At 37.4% G+C, this 18,079-nt stretch overlaps 1 protein-coding gene across 2 annotated transcripts in view; it reads right to left on the bottom strand.

The window, feature by feature from the left end:
* Positions 1 to 418: 418 nt before the first annotated feature.
* The window catches only part of DCAF10 (DDB1 and CUL4 associated factor 10), a 53,839-nt gene continuing 36,178 nt past the window's right edge, over positions 419 to 18,079 (bottom strand). For both annotated transcript variants that reach the window (XM_020289380.2, XM_012769081.3), the window contains 4 exons: positions 13,652 to 13,854; positions 11,288 to 11,398; positions 8,084 to 8,229; positions 419 to 7,038 (listed from right to left, as the gene is read on the bottom strand). In XM_020289380.2, coding sequence (XP_020144969.1) covers positions 6,670 to 7,038; positions 8,084 to 8,229; positions 11,288 to 11,398; positions 13,652 to 13,854 — 829 coding nt within the window. In that variant the 3' untranslated portion in view covers positions 419 to 6,669. The remainder of the gene's footprint in view (positions 7,039 to 8,083; positions 8,230 to 11,287; positions 11,399 to 13,651; positions 13,855 to 18,079) is intronic.

The raw sequence follows: 18,079 nt of genomic DNA, 5'->3' as shown, positions 1-18,079 counted from the left end.
ACTGCCTCTGTCATAGCCTTGTGCTTGATTCTGGTTTAAAAATGCACACATAGGTAGTTTAAACAAAAATTTTCAAACTACAACTAAAGGCAAGTTTGCCATCAACCTTTTAAACAGGTCAAATGTTTCAAAGTAGCATTTATTTTTAAGAGCACATTATGAGGTAGATTTATACCAAATATTCAGTGGTATATAATATAAAGGTTTATTAAAACCTTAAAATTTTATGTACGTATATATATATAGATAAAATAAACTCACCTACAACTCTACATTCTTCTACGTGAAAGACTGAAAACAATTCAATTGAAAATGTAAAAGCCAATTACATTTTTTGAAAGCTTTACTAATTCTGAAATGAAGAATATCTGAAATGTCAAAAAAATCTGTGGGAGGTAGTTTTGTTTTAATTTTAGAATTTTTAGTTATTTTACTAAACCATCTCCTTTATAGCTAGTTTTCAATGAATGGAAATATCTTCATTAGAAAGTAAGTAAAAGTTACTGTAACTTTTATTATTTTGTTTCCATCATGTTAAAATTATAACATCTAAGCAGGACCAGCCACATAATTTGCAAGCCCAGTGCAAAATAAAAATGCAGGCCCCTTGTTTAAAAATTTAAGGATTTCAAGATGGCTCTAACAGAGCAGTAAAACAAACATGGGGCCTTGCTAAGTGTGGGCCACTATATAACTGCACATGTCCAACACCCATAAAGCCAGCACTCAAAGTCTACTTCAACTGCAGCTGTGGAATATGAAGACCTTAGTTATCTTTGTCCCTTGAATCCCTAGAAATATAGTAGACTAGGCATTCAAATGTTTGTTGAATGAAAAATTGAGTTGTATGGCCGGGCGCGGTGGCTCAAGCCTGTAATCCTAGCACTCTGGGAGGCCGAGGCGGGCGGATTGCTCGAGGTCAGGAGTTCGAAACCAGCCTGAGCAAGAGCAAGACCCCGTCTCTACTATAAATAGAAAGAAATTAATTGGCCAACTAATATATATATATAAAATTAGCCGGGCGTGGTGGCGCATGCCTGTAGTCCCAGCTACTCGGGAGGCTGAGGCAGAAGGATTGCTTGAGCCCAGGAGTTTGAGGTTGCTGTGAGCTAGGCTGACGCCACAGCACTCACTCTAGCCTGTGCAACAAAGCGAGACTCTGTCTCAAAAAAAAAAAAAAAAAAAAAAAAAATTGAGTTGTAACTTGCAGTTTTCCAAATCAATGAGAAATGCTTGGTTGCTTATGGTCAGAACAAATCTTACCCTGATGAATACAGTCTGTTAATTATAATAATAAATGCTGGATTCCTCTAGTACTGAATAATTTACACACTGCATTCTGGCTTCATGGGTGCTTGAGACCACTTATGGTGAAGGTTCATTTAATTCATTCAACAAATATTTATTGAACAACTACTCTGTCTCAGGTCCTATACCAGGCACTGGGGATACAAGAATAAATAAGATAGTCCCTGCCCTCAAGGAGCTTACAGTCTAGCATAAGAATTTACAATACCTCAGAACCTACAGAGAGAACTTTCTGGGTATCTAGTATATTATCTGGAACACTCCAATTTTCCTGAAAATGTGAATCTAAAATTTACCAGAAAGCATAGTTGGGAAATAGAAGATGCAGTGAAATTTTTTTAAAAATTCAAATATTCCCCCTTTAATGTAAAAATCATGAAACCTAAATAAAGAAGAAACTTAGGAAAACTGAGAATTCTACCTATTTTAAAGTGTTTGAACCAGATTTAAATTTTAAAATTATTTTATTATCGCTGGGTGACATTTTCATTTGTAATGACTTTTATATACACATACATATAGGAGGTGTGTATACGTGAAATGTGCTCCTTGGGGCTTTTGATAACACCTATATCTCTATCACTAATTCATTTACAACAAAAGAGAGCAGCATAAAGGTAACTTTGAGCCTTTCCTTTTGATAATAATTTCTATTCATTTGAATGGGAGAATCTCTTAGGACATCATTTAGAATCACCACTAGGGTATAAATTTTAGTACAGTCTTATTCTACAATGAGACTAAACTGTGTCTTTGTACTAACATATGATCATTTAAGCATATATTTTAATGGTTACTGACAAAGTTTAATCGCATCTAAAATACTCTTAAGTCTATCTGGATTTTTTTTTTTTTTTCCTGAACTCTTCCTCTTTTTTTCTTAAAAACATGAAAGATGCCTGTACAACCAGAGCCTTTGTTGCTTTGTGGTACTTTGGTACATTGCTGTTTATTCCTTAATCTAGCAGCATCCTTACTTAGTATGTACTATCCTACTTAGTTGCAACCAAAAAAAAAAAAATCACTAACCTAGGCTTTAACTGGGAGCTTATATTATCCAAAAGGTCATTGTGAACCTGTCAGAAAAGTGAAAAGCAACCAAAAGAGCTGTCTCAAAGACTGTGTACCCAGAGTTTGTCTAGCTGTTAATTGAGACACTCTGAACAGGCTTGGTTATCCCATATCCTAGCTCATAGGATGAACACAGCATATTAGAAGGAAGTAGGGAGCCTGTTAGAGGCAGGCATATGGATAGTGTCGGAGGAGACAGAACGAACTACTTAGCAGAAATAAAAAAATTTTTACAAACCAACAGCAATCTGAGGCAAATAATTATATATACCTCAGGGCTGAAGGAATCACTTTATAATAGTAATAACTCATGTTTGTTATAGCCCTTTATATTTTATGAAGTGTTTTACCTATATCAGAGCTCACTGGATATTTGTAATAACACATGAATACAACTTTAACTTTTCATCATGACAAAGTTAGTTATACTGAACATGCTGTCGAAAAAGAAGGCAGGGAGGTATGTTCACATACCTGAAATACTTGCATCAAAAATAATTATATAAGTTTTAAATTTTGGCACTTAAAAGATATACATTAATTTTATCCAAAAATTCATATATGTGGTTTCCTTCATGACCAACACAGGTGTTACTGAGTGAATTTTCATAGCACTCAGTGACTGCTGGTCATTAAATGGGGAAGATTGTCATCAGTAAGTTATCAGACTATTTCTCCTGCTAAACATAAGTTTAATAGATACTTATGGATGCCAATACCATATAATCTAACAAGTGTGGGAAACACTAGGCTTCTAAGAGATTCTCAGAATGTTTTCCCTGTATTGCACGTTCTAGAGAATACAATTTTAACAATGAGATGAAATGATCTTGGTTCTAGACACAGGAGCAGGGAACACATGATTTACCTTTTTCTTGCCTCTTTTCCTAAAATTTTTGGTATAGTCTCTTCTCAGGGATATAACAAGGAGAAATAAGAAAATATATGTGTGCTTTGGGCCTCTGAGAAAAAAGACCACTCACATACGTTTTTAAAAGACATTTTAAAATAGAAGTCTCTTCTGTTTTAGCCACTTCATTTTCACAGTTGAAAATAAGGAACGACTGTATACTTTATATCCCTAACTCATTCAACATAGCATTGCCATAAATATACTGTTCTGCAGAAAACTTTTTAAAACAGGAGAACAATTTGTACTACATTTACCAACAATTATACTACAGTACAAATTATAATACATTTACCAGTTATCATGAATAAAAATGACTGAATACAATTTAGAGTAAAAAACATTAGATTTTATATTCTAAGTGAAATGGGACTTTGAAATGGTAAGATGTAAATTCTTCCAGTACTATAGCATTCCTGATGACCTTTAATTCCTTGATTAAAATTCCCTGATAACTTCTTGATCATGACCATACCTCAAAAAGGACAAAAGTTCCTTTGAGTTTGCTGGCTGTTAATTTTTAAATCTCATCTGTGTGGCTCTATTTTAATACAAGGCTGTCTCTCCACCATTTTTCTTTTCTATTTTGTAGCTGCTTATTCTTCTTGAGGTTTTTTTTAGTTAAGAATGGATGGTATATATGCCCCTGAGTTTATGGTATGCTCACAGAAATTGTCAATCTTGTAAATGTTCTTTCATATGGTACAGAAGGTAAGCCAGCTCTGTAATAAAAAACTTCCAGAAGACACCAAATAAATTAGCAGGCCAGTTTACCATCCTTTACAAACTAAAGGGCAAAATGGTAAAGCAGTACACACACAGGCTTTGGACTAAAGCAGACAAACCAACAACCCTGGGTTTGAATCCAGTGCTACCTACTGCCAGCTCTATAACTTAAGGCAAGTCACTTAATTTTTCTGACCGACCATTACCGCCAAAGAAAACTGAGGCTCATGCTACCTACCTTGCAAGGTTTTTGTGAGGGTTAGTAGTAAAGTATGTACATTATTTGACACATGATAGGTACTCTATAGTGGTTAAAGAATAATTGGCTAAATTTTGAGTTGGGCCAACTTGTGGGTCCAGCATCTGACATGGGACTCTTTCCAAAATTGATAAAATTTATGGAATCTTCTTTTGAATATCAATATATATTGATAGCTTATTTTTAATGATAACACTGGACACTTTTAGCTCTAAAACTATATTTTCTTTGAAATATATGTTTTTTACAAAGTTTATGGCAAGATTATGTAAGTATTCACTGTGCTTTGTGGTAATTTTTTCCATGACTAAAAACATTTCTTCTTTTTTAAACATCTGTGGTAAAATGATCTAATTTTAAGAATTTGTCCTAGAGCCAACATTGTTCCAAGTGAGCTATAACCCTCTGCATGTGTGAATGGTTGTTTGGTAGGTCCTACAAAGAAATGCCTTGTGTTTGGGGTGTTTAAACATTTCTGTAAGATTTTAAATACTTTTCTTCTTTGCCCAAAGAAGCCATGGCTGGCTTCTTTGGGCAAACAGTCAACAAGTTCATTCTCAACATCTACTCCCATGCTTTTTTTTTTTCCCCCAATCTATTGGCCAGTTTAAGAGTATTCACAATAATATAACTTAAAGACAAAGTGTCCATAAGTCATCGTTTTTAAAACAGCCAGAATAATACAGTAGAAATTCCCCTGAGCAAGGAATTAGAAGACTTGAATTCAAGTCCTGGCTCTGCCACTAACTTTGCAGGGTGACCTTAAACAAGTCAATTAACTTTTATCATTTGTCAGATGATTCAACTGATTCCATTCCAAGTTATATTCTATTGATTTCACTTGCTTATTATTTTTAAAATAATTTAAATACCTTCTGGGAATTGTGTTAGGCACCAGATAGGTAGAGAAGTATTACTGCTGATTTAGGTTGTGTTTTTCAAACTGTGATCCAGAGACTACCAGAATAAAGATTGCTTGGGATTCCAGTTAAAAATTCAGATTCCTGTCCTCTCCCTGGCTGAATCAGAATCTCCTAAGGTGAGGCCAAAGTTTCTGCATTTCTCACCAGCTCTTCAATGATTACAATGTATCCTAATGTTTGAGAACCACTGGCCTAAAGAGAACGAGACCTAAGAGAGCAAGGCTAGTGCATGGCTTAAATCACTCCGTCAATCTAGTAATCCCTCTAAACACACTGTGGAGGAGACTGGAAGAAAGCTGTTATTCAAAAGAGCAGCAAGCCTTCTGCTTAACCCCTACTTAATGCTTTCTACTTGCTGTGTTTCATAACAAAACATAAAAAGAAGTCTTCATCTCAGCACTTAGTCTTGACATGCAAGTCATTGACTACCATGGTTATGACAACAGCTTGAAGGACTGCAGTTCTCCGCTCACTAAGGGTAAGAAAGCTGAGCTTGTGACAGCTGGCTCAGGGAAGAATGATGAGTCGACCTCCACCTCTTTACTCCTGATTGCCCCTCCACCCCAAAACTGTTAACACATCATCCTGTGTGATTCAAATAATCTGGCAGAGAAAACACAGCAAATCTAAGTCACATTGTTCTCATCACTCTGTGGCCAGATATTATGTTAATCTAATAAAGAAATCCTTTTCTGTATAATAGAAATGTCCAAAGCCCATTCGTTCCCCTCCTTTCCTTTCTAATGCTGTTGATAGGAACAAAATACCAAGTAAGGATACATGCTAGAGATTTTAAATTCATACAAGTAAAGTAAATTACAAAGAGAGGTGGTAATATTTTTTTTCTAGAATTTCACAACAAAATCCCTCTCATGATGAAAAAATTTTATAACTTTAACAGGAAACTTAAAAGTCATTTTGGTGTAAGACTATCTTAACAATTATGAGAATAACACCATTATCTGTGCTCAGTATAGAGAAATATAACAGCAACCTTAAAAGGCCAAGTATACTAATAAGTAAAGATGAAATTTCTTTTCAAAAACCAATATGCCAACATCAAACTTCTGAGTTGTATTCAATTCTAGTGTCATGGGTTTCTTCTACCCCAACCAAAACTCCTGCCAAATGTCCACAAAATCAAAAACCAAAAAGAGAGAGTGCACACACGCAAGAGAAAGGAACTTGGCAAGAGCTACCGTGCAAAGTAACCAGAAGAATTGGAGTTCAGTGGCACCGATCGGCAGGAGCAGAGGAATGCTGAAAAAGATGACGCTGCATAGAGTCTAACTTGGAGATGCCTGTATGATGCTGGATGACCAAGTACTCAGGTCACAGGTGTGTTCATGGACCCATAAGAACCAGGATCTTGACCCAAACTTATAAGATGTTCTAAAAAGAAAATACTTCACCTAAATTGAAGTAATTTATAAGTCAAACACCAGAAGTTCCTTATTTGATGTAAGTTGTGCCTAAAACTTTGGCTGATACAAAGAAACCCGTCCACTAAGGCACCCTGAGGCAATCTGACAATGTGTTGGAGAGAACTTTGTTGTCAGTACCACATCTTTATGAGAGTACAAAGAACGGATCACCCGCAGGGGGCTGGCTTCTTTGGGCAAACAGTCAACAAGTTCACTGCACTGTTTGTCAAATCCCAACAAGCGAATCCCGTAGCCATGTGGGGAAGAAATCATTCGCCCATCAGGGCTGAAGCAAAGTTCTTTGATGTAACCCCTGCCTACATTGGCTTCTTCAATGTAATGAGTCAGTCGTAGAGAACAGCGAGGTGAGACAGGTCGCACTGGAGCTCCTTCTTGGAATTCATAGACACAAGTCCACTGGGAGGAGAGAAGGAAGACAAACCAAGGTTACAGAGGTGAAACAGTACTACAGATATTACTTATTTTTAAAAAGCTCAACAGATTGCCAAAGCCACAGAATTATTGCAAGAAATCAATCAGATGAATGCTATCTTCCTCACAACTAATGAAACTTGAAGGCCCCATACCTTCTTATCTTCTTAAGCTTAGGTTATTCTGTGCTATAACAAAAGCCTTTTGTTCCCTGAAGCTGCCTGTGACTTTTGTAGTAATATATTCTCTTTTCTGAGGGCAACAACAATCCTGATATTTTAAAACTTCCTGGGTGCATCCAAGTTGTAGAGTACCTTACCTCTTCCCCTGTACAATTCAAAGGCTCTTTCTTCTCTTTTTAGTTCTGTCCTCTAAAGCCAGTGAGATCCTTGGAAGACTCTTACTTTCCAGAGTGAGGAAAATCATAAAGTCATTTAAGACCTTTTCCCCTAGTCATCAGTATAGACCCTTCCTTTCCCAGAGTTTCCCTGGTTTTTAAAAAAAGAAAATTATAATACCAATTGGCTTAGCAAAACCTCACTTTTGGCCAGCTTAGCTGAAAACATCTCAGTCCCATGTTTACCATATAAGGAGTTTTTCTTGTGTGTGTGTTCGGTGATTTTTAGAGTCAGGGTCTTGCTATATCACCCAGACTGGTCTTGAATTCCTGGACTCAAGTGATCCTCTTAGCCTGCCAAGTAGTTGGGACTATAGGCATGAGCTGTGTTTTTTAAGGGTGAGAAAGAGGAGACAAGAATTAAGAAGCTGGGCACAATCTGAGCTGATCATGGCCTTTAAAGTACTTCCCAGCTTGCTACACCCAGGCAGGAGAGTAGGAAGAAGAGTTTACAAGGGATAAAGATGCCACATGAAGCAGAAGAGGACAGAAACAGGAGAGTCGAGAAGGAGGATCTCTGACAGTGTGCCCCTGAGGGCAGAGACTGTGTCTACCGATCAGTCTAAGGCTGCACACATGGCAATGGCAATTTGTCCAATGAACCCTGTTGAAGGAGGAGCACTGCTGTTGTACCTCCTGATCATCAGTGTTGCTTGAGCACCGAAGAAGAGTGGCCCAGCCTTTTGGATGCAGCTGTAAGGATGTGATGCAGTTTCCACGGTCTCTCTCACCAGGAACTTCAGGGGTTAAGACTTCAAGACTATTTCGTGGTGAAACTCCTAAGATACAAAATTAGGGTGTGGGATTTATATTATCAAAGGACTACGGCAATTCATCAAAGTTTTGATTTCTAGCAGTTACCTACCATGCCCTCATTCCTCAGTCTGCCCCTTATGCTACCACATGTAAAAGAACATGGTACTCACCAAAATATGGTATGCGAGTGAGTTTTGGAGGTGGATATGGGAAAAGGGTATGACTAGAACTAAAAAAATACAAGTTTCTGCAGCAGGAACCACCAGCAATTTAAGGGTAAGGCATAAAAGCTGACTAGGGGTCCTTTTGATTTGAATCTACATCTCAGAAAGTTCTTTATTTAAGTTAGAATCAAAGTTATGTGACATGGAAGGAAGCTAGAAAAGTAAAGATAGCCATTCTCATCTCACTGGACCTGGTGCTCTCTAGTCCAGAGAAGCAGATACTTGGAAGCCATGAGGATTGCCTTTAAGTAGATAAAAGCATCAGGACTTATGGCCCCCAAGACAGTACTATAAATAATGATAGACCTATAATTTTGGAGATGAAGGAGGATACCTCACATAGAAGCATGTCAAAACAAGGGATGGGAGACACTGCCCATCATATATTTTCTTGGTGACTCTACTATGTCCCATCATTTCCTTCTACCTATCCTCCAATGAAAATGACTACTGTAGTAAACCACTGTTATTAATGGGAGTATGTCATATCCCTCAGGAGTGTGTAGAACCAATTTCATAGACATTGTGAGAAAACAGCTCAGAAATTTAATATCAAGAGAAATATTTCAATACTTCTCTGACTATGGAAGGAGTTACTTTGAAGGTAATGACCTCCCTTGTCAGATCCTTTGTGAACTGCTTCTCAAGCAGATGTGTTGTCTTCTTTTTAAAGATTCCCTTTAGATTAGTACTTCATTATCAAAAACGTGTGAAGCTCTAAATAACACTGTTACAACCAAACTATGCCTAAATAATGATTTCAAATGTGACTGAACTTTAATAATTTTAGAGAAAAACAAACTCTTATTGTAAGAATTAATTTTGAAAACCTGTAACAGAAGCAGAAAAGAAATCTGTTCTAAATAGGTAAGCAGCAATTTGCTAGCTGTGCTCCTTGGAGGTTCTTAGGAGCTGGCAAAAGGTGAGAACCGTGTTGGAGTTGAGGTAGAGATTGGGTGAGGAAGACTAGAAGATCAAGGGCCTCTCTAATTTTACTTGAACCAGAGCTACTTTGATTTTATTTGTGCTACATCCTAAGAATCCACAGAAGATTTCATGTGAAAAATAGGGTTCTAATGCTGAAATGAATCTGAAAGCCTCTGCTCTATCCAGCTATTATATCTGCCAAAGGATGGTGTTAACATACTCAGACACTTGAAGATCCAGAATTTCCAACGTTCAAAGCAACTTCACCTATAAATTCCACTTTCTCTCACCTTTTTCTTCTCTTTCCACCCTCTAATTTTCTTTTTCTTTCTTCCTAGGCTCCTGATCTATTATCTCATTCCTTATTCCCAACTATCTATGCTGTATAATAATAATATAATAATTAATATAATATAATACAACACAAATTGCTATATTTGTGTTTACCACTGGTCAGTAACAAGCAAGCATGTTAACTATCCTTTTCTTCTTAAGTTTCTTTATCTTGTGGATGGTACAGTCAATCAATAAAGATTTTTTCTCAATGATTACTAGAAGCCTTGGTTTGTTTCCCATAACCCAAGTAGAAGAAGGTAGAATCTGCAAAAGATGTTTCTCCTACAAATCAAAGGAGAAATGTTATACTTCCGGGCATAAATTTTTAAATTTAAGGGGAGGAGTTTTTAACCTTAAAAGTGAAACATCACAGTTTTCAACATCCAAAAGAAAGTGGACAGGCCATAGGTTAGGTTAGAAAAGGCTCTCAAACCATTCTACCACCTGGGCGCAGTGGCTCATACCTGTAATCCTAGCACTATGGGAGGCCGAGGCGGGCGGATCGCTCAAGGTCAGGAGTTTGAAACCAACATGAGCAAGAGCGAGATCCCATCTCTACTAAAAATAGAAAGAAATTAATTGGCCAACTAAAAATATATAGAAAAATTAGCCAGGCATAGTGGCGCATGCCTGTAGTCCCAGCTACTTGGGAGGCTGAGGCAGAAGAATTGCTTGAGCCCAGGAGTTTGAGGTTGCTGTGAGCTAGGCTGACGCCATGGCACTCTAGCCCAGGCAACAGAGTGAGACTGTCTCAAAAAAAGAAAAAGAAACTATTCTACCAACATAAGCAGTCATGCAAGATAACTAGCATCTACCAGGCCAAACTACCGAAAGAAAACACAAATTAGAAGTCTAAGGTTTAGTCTCTGCCCTAAATACTGAGGTAGAGACATATACATCTCTAAAATGACAAAAAAAAAAAAAAATCCGTATCTGGCCCTTAATACTCAGTTCACAAAGAGGAGAACAAACAATAAAGACTGCAAGAACTTATATGTGGATTGGTATGAAAAGGAACAGTAGAATGGAATTCATACAGGTAGAAAGCATTTCAGTTAGGAAGTAGAAGAGATAGGCAGAGCAGCTAGTTCTGCCAGAATGGATGGGGAAAAATTGGCAAATACAGAGTGCACCAGATTGTAGCTCACACTTTGTCCCACAACCCCTCTGAGGCTGTCAGGCATTGCGCAAAGAAATGGCAGAGCTAAAAGCCCACCAGGTAGGAACCAGATGACTTTCATAATCACCTGAGAATTCATCCCTTATATTTATATAGCACTTTCACATGTGTAATCTCATTTAATTTTCCCAACAACCTTAACTAAAATCTACATTTCCAAGTTACCTTTTCTCCCAACTAGACCAAACTAAGTCCAGGTAATAAAACCAAAGCTCAAATTCCACCAAAGATTTAAGCCCAAGTTATTCAACTCCAGATATTCCCGTTAGCTTTTTAAAAATGATGAAAATAATGAGGGGTAAGAAATTTCCTAATCTCTACTGGTTTTTATTTTTATACATAAAAACCAAACCAAAGAAAGCTATTTGGTGGGCTCTGTTGTTGCAAGATTATAAAATCCAACTTTTAACCTACCTTCTCTTTGAGAGGCTCGTGACATGTGTTTCTCAGATGAATTGGAATCATTATGATGACAAGGTGAACCAGAAACTCTAGGACCAGATGAACTTGATGAAGTAGTCAAATCTTAAAAATACAAAAAAATTCTGACAGTAAACCTAGCATAATTCTAGTAGTTGCTCTTTTTTATTATCTGCTTGAACCATACTGTTAAAATCCAAAATAATGCTCACATAAAATTGACCTATAATTAAGACTGAGGAAGGTAGGATGGCTCTTTGAAGTGTTCTAAGGTCTAATCCTTTTCTAAAATATTTTATACCAAAGAATTGCTTATGTGAAATAAAAATAAACAACCAAATAAGCATAGGAGCATCTTTAGTTCGCCATCATTTCTGTACTAAGATGTAACAAGAAAATTCAATGACAATGAAAACTAAGCTCTTAAGCCTGTTGTTTAATGTTAGAATAGAGTCTAAGTAACAGCCCCATTACTGGGAATATGAACAGATCCTTCTTTAAAGCATACCAAAAATTTCTATTATCACTCTTGAAATTATGTAAATACTCTTTTTTGTTTTTTTAAGAGATGAGGCAGGGCAGGGGGGTCTCACTATGTTGCCCAGGCTGGCCTCAAACTCCTGGGTTCAAGGGATCCTGCCACCTCAACCTTAGCCTCCCTAGTAGCTGGGACTATAGGCACATACCACTGTGCCTAGTTAATGTGAATACTCTTTGAAAAGCAATTCAAAACTTTACATTGAAATCTGTGGAAAAAATAAAATGAATATCAGATAGTAGAGTTTGATATATTACTCCAAATAACAATCTCTATTTCATTACACTTTTCTAGTGGCCCCACACCTCTGTTGCAAATTCTTTTTTTTTGAGACAGTGTGTCACGTTGTTGTCCAGGCTAGAGTGAGTGCCATGGCGTCAGCCTAGCTCACAGCAACCTCAAACTTCTAGGCTCAAGCAATCCTTCTGCCTCAGCATCCCGAGTAGTTGGGATTACAGGCATGTGCCACCATGCCCGGCTAATTTTTTCTATATATATTAGTTGGTCAATTAATTTCTTCTATTTATAGTAGAGACGGGGTCTCGCTGTTGCTCAGGCTGGTTTCAAACTCCTGACCTCGAACGATCCGCCCACCTCAGCCTCCCAGAGTGCTAGGATTACAGGTGTGAGCCACCGCGCCCGGCCGTCAGCCTGGCTCACAGCAACCTCAATCTCCTGGGCTCAGCCTCCCAAAGTGTTAGGATTACACGCGTGAGCCACCACGCCCAGCCGCAAATTCTTATTAAATCTAATTTCCTGTGATGTTATTTAGTATCAGAATTACCCTTGGGAGACTGAAAACCTTGCTTGTTGAGTCAAATAGGCCAGCTAGACCATATAAAGCATGATTTCTCATTACACTAAACTTGATTATCGTGTTTTAACTTAAAAGGCAATTCTAAATCTAAAAGCATTATACTTGCTTTTGCAATTAAGTTTGTAATTTAGTTTGCAATTAAGTTTGTAAACTTAAATTTCTACTTTTAGCAGTTAAATTGGGCAACTGCAGTACAATTATGCCTGCACTTTCCCCAAAAAATCTTCAGAAGTGGCCCTGTGTACACAGAGAAAGATTCCAACCATTCAAAGTTACCTTTTAATAGCAATTTATGAACATTCTGTGTTTCAAATGCTGAAGTCTTTCTTTCTGGGTTCTTGTTCATAAACACAATATTATAAATGATGGGTATGTCCCCAAACTAGTCATCATACTCCCAAAGGTAGATGAAATAAAGTCTTTTTATCACAAAATATTGATAAAATATAATACTTAAGTTTTTCTGAAACCTAAATTCACTGAAGTCTAATGGAATTAGCAATGGGAGAAGAAACAGGGCTTTAGGAAGAAGGTGTTAGGTCATGGGATAAGATGGTACCAGCTACCTATATCTGGACATCTGGAAGTCTAGGATATAGTATAGACTTAAAACTAAAATTCTATATTGGCTATAACTGCTGGATTCCAGAAGGACTTAAGAAGACTGATACTACCTTGAGCCATCACTAATTTTTTAGATAGTTAATGATTCAGAAGTACTGATAAAGGATCCCCGGTTAGCAGAAAACTAAAAGAAAATATTTTTCGAGTTATTTATTCTTCCTAGACCATTTGTGATATGGAGGCACAAATTAATGCCACATCAAAGACAGAGATCATTATACTTGCTTGGGAAAAAATGCTATCATTGAGCTTTCTATAGAATGCCTTTTAATTTTCTTCCCCTTTTCTTGCTATCATTTTCAGAAGAGAAACACATACCATTCCTATGTCTGAGATTCTTGAGAAAAATCTTTTTTTAATCAAAAAAAGAAAGGCTTACCTGAACTTGATGTAGTTCTTCTTGCTCTCAAAATGGGATAGCTGCCTACTTCTAAAGACTTGGTTAAGTCAAGATCATGTAAAATTAAGAGATAACCAGAGGACGTTGAAATCAACATTTTTGAACAATCTGGTGTTAATCTCATTCGCATGAGAAAACGTGTATGGAAGAATTTCTTATGTGGACACCCATCTTCTGTACACCTACAGAAGAAATCAAACCAACAAAACCTAGAGTTACATAGTGTCAGTGAGAGTTGCATTTTTTTTTTTTATTTTTTTTTGCCCTTCAAAATAGAATTTAGGAGGATAGGGAAAGGTCAGTCAACCAGTACAAAGTTACAATTAGGAAAAATAAGTTTCCATGTTCCATTGCACAACATGGTGACAATGGTTAACAGTAAGATATAGTACATTACAAAATAGAAGAGTGACTTTTGCATGTCCTCATCACAAAGAAATGATAAATGCATGAGGTGATGGTCATGCTAAACACCCTGATCTGATCATCACACAACATATACATATCAAAAGATCAAACTGTACCCCATAAATGTGTACAATCACAATGTATCAATTAAAAATATTTGAAACTTCAAAAAGAGACATTTTTTTCAACAAAATTTTACTTATGTTAATAGATTTAAAATAATACATGCTATTTAATCAATTGTGGACTAATAATATTGTAATGACAATTAAATCCAGAAAAAGTGAACACTTATAGCTCTGTAGTCATAGGAAATAACTTTTTAAAATTAATGTCAGTTTATGTACATATTTTTGTTACAGATATGAATGACCACTAAAGTATAAAATACAGCAGTATATAATTCTATGAGAAAAGTAGAATGAAAACATGAGTACTACACTAAAAGAATAAGTTGTAAAATTTCCAAATGTTTAAAAGAATAGAATTTATAGTCAATGTATATTTCAATTGACATACATGCTTAACAATTTCTTTGCTCACCATTCCTTCTTTCATCTCTAATTTTCCTTTTTAGATCATCCTGGGTTTTTTTTTTTTTTGAGACAGAGTCTCGCTTTGTTGCCCAGGCTAGAGTGAGTGCCGTGGCGTCAGCCTAGCTCACAGCAACCTCAAACTCCTGGGCTCGAGTGATCCTTCTGCCTCAACCTCCGGGTAGCTGGGACTACAGGCATGCGCCACCATGCCCGGCTAATTTTTTATATATATATCAGTTGGCCAATTAATTTCTTTCTATTTATAGTAGAGACGGGGTCTCGCTCTTGCTCAGGCTGGTTTTGAACTCCTGACCTTGAGCAATCCGCCCGCCTCGGCCTCCCAAGAGCTAGGATTACAGGCGTGAGCCACAGCGCCCGGCCTTTTTTGTTGTTTTTTTTTGAGACAGAGTCTTGCTTTGTTGGCCAGGCTAGAGTGAGTGCCATGGGGTCAGCCTAGCTCACAGCAACCTCAAACTTCTGGGCTCAGGCAATCCTTCTGCCTCAGCCTCCAGAGTAGCTGGGACTACAGGCATGTGCCACCATGCCCGGCTAATTTTTTCTATTTATGTTAGTTGGCCAATTAATTTCTTTCTATTTATAGTAGAGACGGGGTCTCACTCTTGCTCAGGCTGGTTTTGAACTCCTGACCTCGAGCAATCTGCCCACCTCAGCCTCCCAGAGTGCTAGGATTACAGGCGTGAGCCACCTCGCCCAGCCCGTTTCTTTACGAAAATATATTCCTCACAATTTTTTAAGTGAGACTTTATTGAGGTAAACTCTTTTCCATTGTTCTGAAAATCTTTATTTTACTCTTCTTTTTGAATAAAGGTTTAGCTGAGCATGTAACTTTGAGTCAATAATTTTTTTTTTTTTTTTGAGACAGAGTCTCGCATTGTTGCCCAGGCTAGAGTGAGTGCCATGGCATCAGCCTAGCTCATAGCAACCTCAAACTCCTGGCTCAAGCAATCCTCCTGCCTCAGCCTCCCGAGTAGCTGGGACTACAGGCATTGGCCACCATGCCCGGCTAATTTTTTGTATATATATTAGTTGGCCAATTAATTTCTTTCTATTTTATAGTAGAGACGGGGTCTCACTCTTGCTCAGGCTGGTTTCGAACTCCTGACCTCGAGCAATCTGCCCGCCTCGGCCTCCCAGAGAGCTAGGATTACAGGCATGAGCCACCACGCCCGGCCTGAGTCAATAATTATTTCTGAATACTGAGGATAATATTCCACTGAGTTCTGGCTTCCATTGTTATTATTTGTAGGTCTGCTATTAGTCTATTAGTTTGAATAAATTTTTTTTTTTTTTTTAAGAGATGAAGTCTTGCTCTGTCACCTAGGCTGGAGCACAGTGGCATGATCATAGCTCACTGCAGCCTCAAACTCTTGCCTCACTCTCCCCAGTAGCTGGGACTACAGGTGGGTGTGCTACCACACCCAGCTAATTTTTAAAAATTGTTTTAGAGACAGGGTCCCGCTATGTTGCCTAGGCTGATTGCAAACTCCTGGCCTCAAGTGATCCTCCTGCCTGGGTCTCCCCAGCACTGGATTAGAAATGTTAGCCAACATTTCTGGCTATACTCTGCATAATTTATTTATTTTTTCCCTCTGATCTTCTCTTTGCCTTTGGAGTACTGCAGTTGCACTCTGATATGCGTCAATTTGGATTCCTTTTATCTTTATTGGGATTCATTTGACTTTCTAAATCTTAAGATTCATATAATCTGGAAAATTCTCAGTCATTATTCCAACATTGCTTTCCATCCATTTTTCTCTATTCTTTTACAGCTTCAAATAAATGTTTGAAACATTCATATTTGACTCTCCTTATCTCTTAACTGCTTTCATGTTTTCTATCTGCCCATTTTCATGTTGTATTCTTGGTAACTTCTCAATAAATCTATCTTCTGATCTATTTTTTAAAGCTATATAAAGCAAATTAAAGCAAATATAACCTGCTATTTGCCACATCCTAAGTTTAAAATTTTTCCACAGTTGTAGTTTTTTACTTCTTTAAATTCTGTTTGGCTCTTTTTCAAATCTGCCTGGTTTTGTTGGTAGATTTTTATTCCTTGCCTATTTTTATTCCTCTTTTATTTCCTTTTTTGTTATTTTTTAAATTATGAACCATGTCATACCTATAGAACAGTACACAGATAAAAATATGTAGAGTTTAAAGAAAAATGAACACATATGATTTATCACCCATGTTAACAAGTAGAATACCAGTACCTTAGAAGGCTCCCCTCTATTTTTCTCCTCTGCTGCATCCTATTTTTGTTTTAAGCATACAATGTATTTTTCTAATCTCTCAGAGTATTAATAGCTTTTTAAAAAAAATTTAAGTTTTCTTTTCCCTATATAGTCTCTGTTCATTCCAAAAATCCTCCCCCATTTTTGTGGGTCTATATATTATAAGATTTCTCAAAAGTCTGATTATCTTTGGCTGTCTGCTCATAATTAAGAGTGGGGAACTAAAGCTGACTGGGAACTTTGAGTGCAGGGTAGGGCTTGAGCTTATATACAGTAAAGCCATTTTTTTGAGGGCGTCCTACTGACAGTATCTTCAGATCATCAACTGGAAGATGGCTGAAGAATTCTCAATTCAATATTCAGTGTGCATATGGTCACCTTTTGGTAAGGTACCCAAGCCCTTAACTGTGTCTGCCATCTTCTAATACAGAGGCTCTCTATTTTATACTCTTTAGAGCAGGCGTCCTCAAACTACAGCCCGTGGCCAAATGCAGCCAGCTGAGGACATTTATCCCGCCGGCCACTGCCTGTCATGCTTAGCAACCAACTCATCCCAGTGCCACAGTGCACATGTGTGGAATTTGCGCCACACTCTCCAATGGCCTCCCAACGGTCTGAGCAACAGTGAACTGGCCACCTGTTTAAAAAGTTTGAGGATCACCGCTTTAGAGAATAAAACTCAAAACTTCTGTTAAAATGGGAGGTCAACTGCACAGTGGTATAGTTTCAGGAGATACAAGTTCTTAAATATCTTTCACTTGAAACCTCACTTTAGCTACTTCTTCTACTACAGAGTACCCAAAGTTGTCAGTTCCTATGATATTTTGAGCATTCTCTGTAATTTGTCTGAAATTCTTAACTTTTCCTCACTGCCAGCTTAGGATTTAGCTTTCCTGGACTCATTAAGTCAAAGTGTTTATGTCAGTTGCTATTTATCTACCTGCTTTTCAACTTCTAAAATTTTATTATAATTGTTTCCTCTCCTTTATCCATCTTTATGAGTTTATTCCTTTTTTAAAAAAAATTGCTTACTGTACTTTTCGAGGAGTCTTCTCATCTATAGACTTTATTTACATCTTACAATGACGTAAATGAAGTTTTTTTTTTTTTTCCCAGTCTCACTCTGTTGCCCAGTCTAGAGTGCCATGGCATCACCTTAGCTCACAGCAACCTCAAACTCCTGGGCTCAAGCGATCTTACTGCCTCAG

This window comes from Microcebus murinus, chromosome 12 (genome assembly GCF_040939455.1).
Source record: "Microcebus murinus isolate Inina chromosome 12, M.murinus_Inina_mat1.0, whole genome shotgun sequence".
Taxonomy (NCBI): Eukaryota; Metazoa; Chordata; class Mammalia; order Primates; family Cheirogaleidae; genus Microcebus; species Microcebus murinus.
Note: the sequence above shows the minus strand (reverse complement) of the source record. Positions and strands in the feature narration are given on the sequence as shown.